Raw genomic sequence first — 10153 nt, 5'->3', positions numbered from 1 at the left:
GCTGGAAGATTATCTCTCCTACCATTTTCGATTCAATCCTACTAAAACAATGCTAGTAATTTATGATTTAATGTAATAACAGTACACTGATAGACAATTAAGTACTTATTTTTATGTGATTAACAATTTTAGGGAAATAACATTTGAAACAAAACAAATATGTGCATATATTTATAATTGAACGGTAACTATTCACAGTACCCATAAAAAGAAACTTCGAAGCTTCATGGATAAAAGCCAAATCCCAAAAAATTAGTAATCTACACATATGTACAAACATAACCTAACTCCTAACAATAACAATTGTCGTAAAAGTTTTACATAACATAACTTACGTTATTAGTAACTATAATTTAGTTGTTTTATGATTTTAAATGTAGGTTTTAATTGTTATGAAAACAATGTGTTATGTGTAATTCTCTGTGTTAGTTAAGATTAGCCTACTATTTTCCTTTATTCTGATCTTGTTCCTGTTAATTTAGGTTATGTTAGGTAATTTTTATTTTGGTAAAGTTTATTAGTCCTACTCATGGTTTGTTGAATCTTTAGGAAAGTACTAATAAAGTATTTATGATAGCAATAATTATTAAAAAAAAATGAGACACCTACTCACAAGGAAGCAAATCCCTCAACGTAGGGAATTTGTTAACCTTCCATCTTAAGCCCTAATGTACTGAGGTTTTAGTTGGGGGAGACTTTAATAAGTAGCCTACACTTGCTATCCTGCAGTTTTTATTGAATTTTTCAATTGTTTTTAATAAACTGAAGGATTTGATAACATTTATTTAACTTAACATATTTTTAACTCTTAATGATAAAAATAACAAAGAGAAGTAACAATTTTTGAATAATTTTTGGGTAGGGCTCGATAAGCGGACCCGGTTTTATATATCGAAAATGGCAAACGATATTAATTAATCATAACCATCGATATAATCAATCGATCCTGATTAATTATTTTGAACTATTAAATTAAATAATCCATATCAACAACTGTAAACACTTTAAAATAATACACATAGGGTAATGTTTTAATTTCACATTAGTAATTTTGATTATTAAAAATGGCAGTCAATTTTATAAAACTACATGGCATTACTTTGAAAGATGAAAAGACATGTTTTTCGTGGCTTCAACATGTTGGACTCTTACGGAAAAACCCATTATGTGAAATTTGTGGGAAAGAAACAACTGTAACTGTGAGAGGAGCAAATATGGTCGTCTTCAGTTTTCATAATTTTGGTTATAATAATTTGTTTGATCACTGTAAATATTAAATTCATATTTTAATTTAAAACATATAATTGTTATTGAGGACAATAGGTACTTTTATATCGATTGATAGTCTAGGATTTGAGATGCGAATATTAGGTATCGATGACTACATTCTTTGATATATAAACCCGGATCCGCTTATCGTACCCTACCCGAATTTGTAAATGGTGATGAATATGAGGAAACTGTGTGAGATAGTTCTGAGCAAAATGTCAGAGAAATTTGAGGAGTGGAATAGGGATAGACTGTTTAGCAGACAATCTGTGATTTTTTTTGTACTACAGGGAAACTCACCTGAGGAGAATCCTTTTCTCCATTTCACAGAAACGGTTACTCACTGCTATTCAGGCAATCTATAAATGCTGTAACGTTTCTCTGAAATGTAGGTCCAGACAAAAGTTGGTTTTGTTATTTGTTAATATCATTGTCATATTTATTTTGTTAAGAATTCTAATGTATAATTTTTGTTACTAATGTAATATAATTCTTGTTGCATACGATTATTATATAATAATCAAGTTAGCTAATATATCAAATCGTTTGATAATAATCGATTAACGAGTGTAGGGTGCTTATTAAAGTCTCTCCTTTAAGTGAAATATGAGATTAACAGTTCCTGTTTTTCAATCCCCACTTCAGATTTTTTTTGTTATGCTTAATATTAGACCAAGATAGCAATAGTAATTTAATAAAAGTGGAAAAGGCCTAAAAACTAAAGTAAAATAAACATTCATCAGTAAAGGGAGATAATTCCTCTTGGATAGGGTTGCAAGTCTTCATATGAACAGTAACAAAGTATTGCACAGTTTACTGTTGCATGGTTTGAATTAATATTTAACGTCTGTTTTGTTAGATAGATTTTTTTGTTTAACTTAGTATTCAATATTAAGGATCTGTCTGAATACTTAATTCAATTTGTGTATGACTTTTCTTGGAAATGAATGTGTATAAGTTTGAATGTCTTCTAGCCTGTATACACATAAAGTGCACAGTAACTGTCTTTCTACAAAGAGCGACTATATTATTCTGATGTTGAGAAATTATAAATCATGTGTAGATCCTGTTAACTGACTGGTTTCATCTTGTTACTCTAGAGATCCAGGTTCAATTTTTAGTTGCTGCATTTTCACTTGCTAACGATTAATTATCTGAGTTTATGCTAAACTATTCTGGATTAAAGCTTCATATCTTCCAAACAAGTATAAAAAAACTTCTGTGACAATAGATTTGGAAGTGACCCAAACACTTAGCAGCATTGTATTGGTAAGGCTCTGATACAATGACCAATTTCAGGGTTGTAATAAGTCAGTTGACTATGTACAGAAAATGTACACAGTCAAAATGTACATTGAAAAAATTACAGTAAATATAATTAATTTAATGAAATAATATAGTTTTAGTAAGTTCATATTCTTATTATAAAATTGACAACACATCACTAGTAATTTAGACTAATACTTTAATTGGTATTATTTAACTCAACATAATATTTCAGGAAATGTTTACAATGGACGGCAACATTGAGATGGTTAATCTTCTGAAACCAATACTTTCTATGTGTCTGACAAAACAGGAAATACAAATGCAAGAAAACATATCACCGGATGTAGAATATCTTCTGTTAAAGTCCCTGGACCTTTTAACAGCCTTAAGGTAATTATGTTTACTCTCTAAAAACATGATCACTTTACAATCTGTCAATACTAATTACACATGATCGGTTTTGATCACATGTATCAGTATTGAGATGGATCAGGTACTCTTTGCAAGGTCGTCAGAACAAAATTAAAAATATAAATTATGAAAAAGAAAATTAAGTCACATTATTTTATTCACAGAGAAATGCATTCCTACTGGATAATAAAAAATCTCTAATATGTATGTTTTGCAATGTACTTCTCCACTTTCTCACTTGGGGAAAGAAGGGAGTGGCTTATAATAAATTAATTTTAAAATTTAAGAAGCCAAGATAGTTTTTTGGACTTTGACAGTGTTGATCTTTCTGGTGCCAGGTAACCGTAAAACTATTGACATTTGACATTTATACCAGATAAAGTAATAACTAGGAACAGGTACTGGCAATGTTGTAACTTCAAGGTGTTGTCTGCCTTGGAAACTGAGAAGTCGGAAAGCTTTGTCATCAAGTACTTCTTATCTTGGTCAACAGCACTTTTGTCTAGAATCACGTGTACAAGTGTCTTATGAGGATACACATTTACATTTAGTGGAATTTTGAGGCTATAAAAGACATTGGTAAGATGGTTTCATCGACTGTGAGACTACCTTTCGTTTTTAGCTTGGAACTCTCAATTTTTATTCTGATGTTTTGACCTCTCTCCTCTGGATAAAGAGAAGCCTTTACAAGGGTTCTAGAGGGAAACAACAATCATAGACAATATGTCGTACAAGGCAGATCATACCAACATGTCCCACTGCTGACCTGTAACATCCAAAGGAGCTTTTATCTTGTAGCTGTGAAGATGATTTTGCCAGCCAGTATTTGCACATTTCAGAAGGGTAAATTACATAATGTAGATTGCCTGAATGTAATGTAATAATAGCACTAAGCAGAGATCACTTCTGGCTGGTTTATACTTTCCAGTTGAACCTACAACTAGGCACAGCACAAAACCGATGTGTCACTTAAATCTGGGCAACCCTATGATTGTCCAGGAGCGGCACATCACTAACCGCAAATGTTGAGATTCTGGGGTGCAGGGTAATTCGATAGGTCTAGTCTACTGCAGGAGATGACTGTTGGAGTTTGGTGGGGTTTGTTCCCTAAGAATCAGAGATGTTGGCTAATCTCAACAAGGGTGTGCCACCCCCTGCCTGCTTTGACTGGAGAGGCTGGTTCATAGCTGGCCTCCCCTTCTTACGGGGGGACATGACTTTGAGATTAGTGCCCTAATAGGAGGCGGTCCCTACCCCCTAACCTTACCCATCCTGAATATCCTGTCACTCTGGAAGCAGTGCTAAGGTTCTTACAGTACTAAGTGCAATTTATAAGCTTCTTGTCCTAAGAGAAGAACAAAAAAATAATTCTAAAACTAATCATAATGGAAAGACCGACACTAGGCTATACACAAGTGAATTTTAAGATGAGCCTTTTTTGCCATGTTACTACTACCAGTAATTGTTAGTAAAGGTGTTTTTTGATTGATTAGTATCTATTCTTATTGTTTCAAACTATCTGTATCTCAATCAACATTGAAGAAACGAGTACCAAAACATGTTGAATGCGGATTACATTAAGGTAGTGCGGTGGCGGCATGCGAGACGACCTACGTTAAACATGGTGGTGGCTTCACTTCGAATTCATTGATTTAGTACGAGCTCAGTTATTGCCGGCGGACGTCGACTCATTTGTCGCCTCTTGTGTTGGTTCAGGTGGACAATTTGGTGCATTTCGTTACAAGGTCCGCTATATCCGGTGGTGCTGCAACGCCTGTCGGGGTTACGCACTGTAACCTACGTTGAAAACTGTATATTTTCCACAAAAAATGGATTAACAACAAAATGGTTACTATCTGAAACAAGAGAAAGCTATAGAATGTTTTACAAAAACCTGTGATGCGATACAACGCTCATATGAATGGTCGACCACATTGACCAAATGATGACTTACTACTATTGTAATATAAACATAATATGACATAAACAGATGTTCTATTTTCTGTCTATGTACAAATAGTTATAAATAGTGTTGTTTTTCATTTTACATTTACATTGTGTATGGTCTAGTCACGTGTGTGAACTAACTCAATGAAGACATCCTCCTCTACGTTATTTAACGTACTGGAAATTGCATCACAATTGCATTCAACATTGATGTATGAAGATCTTTTGATGACATTTTAGCAACATTGATATAATTTTTTTATGTATAATCAATAAGAATATGTCAGCAATTTAGGTACGATTTTTAGTTATATATAATCAGCTGAATTTATTCCTCACTGGATACAACTCAGAATTTATCATAAATTTGTCATAATCTGTAAAACGTTTTTATAACAGCAATAACCATTGTTTTGTTAAATATAACAGTGATAAAGGTCTGAAATCCTGTTTACTTTTCAAATCATCCATTGTAGACACAATTTTTTAAACAAAAAACGTAACATTCATCTGACGTTTTCATTACATTTTATTAACTCCTGACTGTTTTGATGTAATATTACGCATCGTTGTACTGTTCCTGTGTTCTGTTGTCTGCCATAATATTGCAAAAGAAGTATTTCTATGTAAACCGTGTGTCACACAAGTAGTTCTGGCTTTTTCTATTAGATTTCAGTACTTCCTGGTCCTCTTTCATGACTGCACTTTGGTGATTTCACTGTAGTTGCACAGTTCAGACAGCTACCACGTGTTATTGTACATGTCACCCATCCTTTAGTATTTTTGTTTTTATTGTACCATGGAAATATCTGACGCACAATCAACGATGATTGAATTTGTTTGCCTCATGGACACAGATAGTGAAAATGGCTTAGTGGACAATGTATTAAAAATTGGAAAAAAAGACACTCAAAATTACTTTTTTTGCATATAAACCAAGTACCTAACCTATAAACCAACCTTGTGTATATAAATGTGTTATATATGTATTATATGTCTGTTATAAAACTGTTAAAATATCCAGGAAAAGTAAAAACAACATCCAATTGAATTTATAAATTGTTTACAAAATTTCTCATATCAAATTGTTCTATCCCATTAGCCATGTAAATTATTATCAGCGTGAATAATAATAAGTTACGAACAACTTAATGGTACAATCAGTGGATCATCATGACACAAATTAAATGTGAAAGTTGTGTCAGTAGAACTAGACTTACTAGAAAATTGTGACTCAATTTATTGAATTGTTTGCTGGATAAAATTATATTATGTATGATATTGGTTACCTCGTTTGTAGATATACAGAATGCATCGAGAAGGTTCAGACAGTTATAGATATTACGTGGGAGGAATTGAACACGGGTCATTGGAGTATGGTACCAGAGTCACAACGCAGCGTATACTCCACTGCCAGTCTACTTAAGGTATACTTGTACCTACTTCAGATATACCTGTATACTTACAGGGTACAAATAACATTAACACCTGCAGGAATATTTACAATTTGGAGTTTGTGTGATGTAGTTTTTATTTTGCTCCTGGTTTATTGTTGAGACATGCCTTACTGGTTCATTTTTGAGATCGTGTGAACAGATAAGACAGGCAGAAAGAAATAAAGTTTGTCCATTCCCTCGAGTGATAAGCGTTGCTCTAAATCTCAGCAAATTATTAGTATTCTGGGTGTTATTATTAGTATGTACGGAGTGGACTACTACCTCACGCAGTTCCTGACAGGTCACGGCTATTTCAAGTCGTACCTGAACCGGATGGGCAAGACCGGTTCACCGGATTGCATCTACTGCCCGGGCGTTCCCGACGACGCGGAACACACCTTCTTCCACTGTCCGCGTTGGGAAAGGCCCCGCCTGGAGGCCACAAGAAAACTTGGGGTTTTTTTCGGTGGATACGGTCTGCGAAAAGATGATGGAGGATGAGGGGAATTGGGATTGTTTGTCACAGTTCGTACGGGGCATCCTCCTGGAAAAGAAACCCGATCTGGACCGCGAAGTGGCCCAGATCCCTTGACCGAGCGGCTGGATAAGGAGCGAGCCCCACGGGCTTAAGCCAAATTTAGGCCTAGCCTGAAGTAATGCGATAAACAATCCCAGGTTAGAATCCTAAAGAGTAGAGGAGGTTTTTTAGTGGGTAAACCCGCTTTTTAGGGGAGTCCCACACTACAGGCTGGCCACCTGCGTGCGTAATTGCATTTTTTCCTGCCTCTCCCTCAAATAAAAAAAAAGTATGTACGGAGTTATTTAATTTATAATGAAGGGAAGTAAAATACCTGAAAATATTTTATTATTAACACGTTCATGAAGATGGCTTATTTCCTGACTAAAATTTCCTGTTGAATTTTCCAATTATAACGGCAAAAAGCGTAATATTTGTTTACGTTAAATGTCTAAGTATAGCGAGAAATGTATGTAGGCTTCGCAGTTAACACATTCATGATGACGGATTATTTCCTGACTTTATTTCACGTTGAATTTTCCAATAATAACAGCAAAAAACAGTAATATTTTTTACGTAAAATGTCTTAAGTATACTGAGAAAAGTATGTAAGCAAACCACCAAGAGAGGCAAACAATAAAAACGCAGTAAGAAAATGCATAGAAATACATACCCCATCGGGCGCACAACACGCTTTACGAAAGCCTGGTGTGTACTCGATTGTGTACACAACTTCATGAATGTGTTAAAAGGAAATAATGCCGAGAGGAAGATGGTAAATTAAGAAACATCTATGTTGACTACCAACTTAATTTTAGCCCATTAGAACAATGTCAAACAATTGTATTCCTTTACTTTTAATCGTACAATTATGGGAGGTATCTCATTTTAAAGGTGTGATTAATACGCATCCAAACACTTTTTAGTTTTAAATACTTCAAAAAGAAAAATTATCTTGTTCCAATCTAAAATGTGTGGTAATTTTTCAATGTCATAGTCTGCATTTTGCATATAACAAAATAATTAAACAACAAGTCTCTATTTTGAGAATGTAGAAATGAATCTATATTTTCTGAATAAAATTTTACGGCTTGATATTAATTCCAGGAAATGTTACATGGAACAATGGATCAACCAAATTGCAACTAAACTTGTAAGTAGTGAAAAATGAAAATTATAACAAACGAAAATACAAAACTTGCAAAAGGTTAGCTTTGTGAGCTTAAGACAATCAAGGATTTTTTATATTATTCTTTAAAATGTTGTAGTAGTTCTATTCATAATAATTGTCAAGAATATTTCATAATACTCAGTTATATAAATGAGTGAATAATAGTCATGTAAAGCTTAAATTAAAGACGCACTATTTTTCATCAAAATATTAAAGTTTTTTTATCACAGTGCTTTTAAATTTGTAGGAAACTGTTGATTAAACTTGGCAGCCTTGTTAGTGGCTTATGGCAATCTGAATAGTCTCTTAAAGCACAATAAAATGCTTTTAATGTAAGTGTCAAGTCATGCTTTACGTATAATTAAAAGAAACACATTTAATTTTTTATATGTTCTACAAAGATAGGGAGTGAATTGATGCCAAATTTATATAACATACATTGGTAGAAGAAATATTCAAAACAAGTTACATCACAGTAATAATGCAATTAGGTACAAGAGTAATGTTTGTATTTTTATGTAAAAAATGCAACATTAATATTATTTTGTAAGATGCAAGATCTGTTTGTTGTGATGGCAACAAAATGTTTATTGTTCAAACGAAAGTGATTAGTGTAGCACTGACTATCACACCTTAATACACACTCTGTAACTGGCAAGCCAATTTTGTCCGATTTGCAAGAATTTTTCTAAAATTTTATAAAATCTATGTGTGTTATGCAAAGATAAACTTATTATATATATATATATCTTTTTTTTGTTTTTTTGCGAAAGTATGTAGAATTTGAAATATTGAACTGGAAAAATATTAGCACTCATACAAAGTGTTAAACCTGTTAGACGAAGTGGAAGGTTTTAAAAAGAAACTCGAACTATCGCAGGCTATCATTTATTGAAGAAAAATATTTTAATGTGGAAGATGCCGTATGTGTGCAGTGTGTTTCCAAACTAGGTGTTTTGATGAATATCTCCACATCAACAATGTCAACTCTATAATGTTTGTATCAAATACATTAAAACGTTGAAGAGAGTGGACAACTGGTAGATATCCAAAATCAAAGTACTTGCTAGAGTTTTGGTGTAACATTAAAAAAACAGTACCCGCAAATTGACAGGAAAGCGTTACGTGTGTTATACCTTATGCTGCTTCCTACCTTTGTAAGGCGGACTTCTCCACTATGGCACGCATCACATACCAAACTTAAAAATTGAAAAAGAAAAACATGTTGCAGTTTTGAATATAAGTCCAGATTTCGGCGTAGAAATTAAAGAAAAATAATCTCATACTTCCACTAGACTTTTAGCAAATATGCTCGATTGGGTGGTGAGAAACTTTCAAACAAATATTATGAACTGTGATAAATTTAAGTAAATATGATCCGACTAGCTAAACTGTAATTTGTATGAAGCAATTGTTGGATTATGAAAGCAATAATTATGAATTATGAAAGCAATTCAGTAAATATGTAAAGCTCTTTTTACTCTATTTATTAGCCTCTATATATTTACTGTTACCACTCCAGGTCTAACAGTTGTATAATAATAGTATATAATTATATTTTTAAATCAGTAATAGTGAATAGTAAATAGTTTTTTATGTTTTTTTACTTTTAGATTTTTATGATGGCTCATTTACAATAATATGCATACAGGCAAATATGTTATCAATGTGTATTAATTATTATGTCAAATACTTTCAAAAGTCAAAGTCAAAGTCAAATACTTTATTGCCATTGATCATTACAATGAAATAGGCACAGTCACATTTATACATTAAAAACAGGCTATTAAATAAGATACATAAATAAGACATTTCATGAATGAACAATTAGACAGATAAATAGGCTACTTATGCTTAAAAGATAAGGCAAACATCAGTTTGTAAAAACTCCTCTACAGAATAAAATGGATTATTCTGTAGCCAGGTGGTCAATTTGTGCTTAAAATTAGATAATGGAGTGTCATGAGCCGAAACGTGTAATTTGTTAAAAAATTTGACACAATTTACCTGATGTGAGGAGCCTGTTTTTGATAGGCGATGCTGCGGCAAGTCAAGCTTATGGCTGAATCTAGTCAAATGGCAATGAAAATGCTGCCTAGTGAAAAATAAATGTAAGTTAGTTTTAGTGTAGAT

At 32.9% G+C, this 10153-nt stretch overlaps 1 protein-coding gene across 1 annotated transcript in view; it reads left to right on the top strand.

The window, feature by feature from the left end:
- The first annotated feature begins 281 nt into the window (after positions 1-281).
- Positions 282-10153, top strand: part of LOC124373171 (bifunctional peptidase and arginyl-hydroxylase JMJD5-like) — a 29072-nt gene continuing 19200 nt past the window's right edge. The window contains 3 exon segments of the mRNA XM_046831572.1: positions 282-376; positions 2771-2928; positions 6197-6323. Coding sequence (XP_046687528.1) covers positions 365-376; positions 2771-2928; positions 6197-6323 — 297 coding nt within the window. The 5' untranslated portion in view covers positions 282-364.

The sequence above is a fragment of the Homalodisca vitripennis genome, unplaced genomic scaffold, assembly GCF_021130785.1.
Source record: "Homalodisca vitripennis isolate AUS2020 unplaced genomic scaffold, UT_GWSS_2.1 ScUCBcl_4963;HRSCAF=11436, whole genome shotgun sequence".
Lineage (NCBI taxonomy): Eukaryota > Metazoa > Arthropoda > Insecta > Hemiptera > Cicadellidae > Homalodisca > Homalodisca vitripennis.
This window is presented reverse-complemented; position numbering and strand designations above follow the sequence as displayed.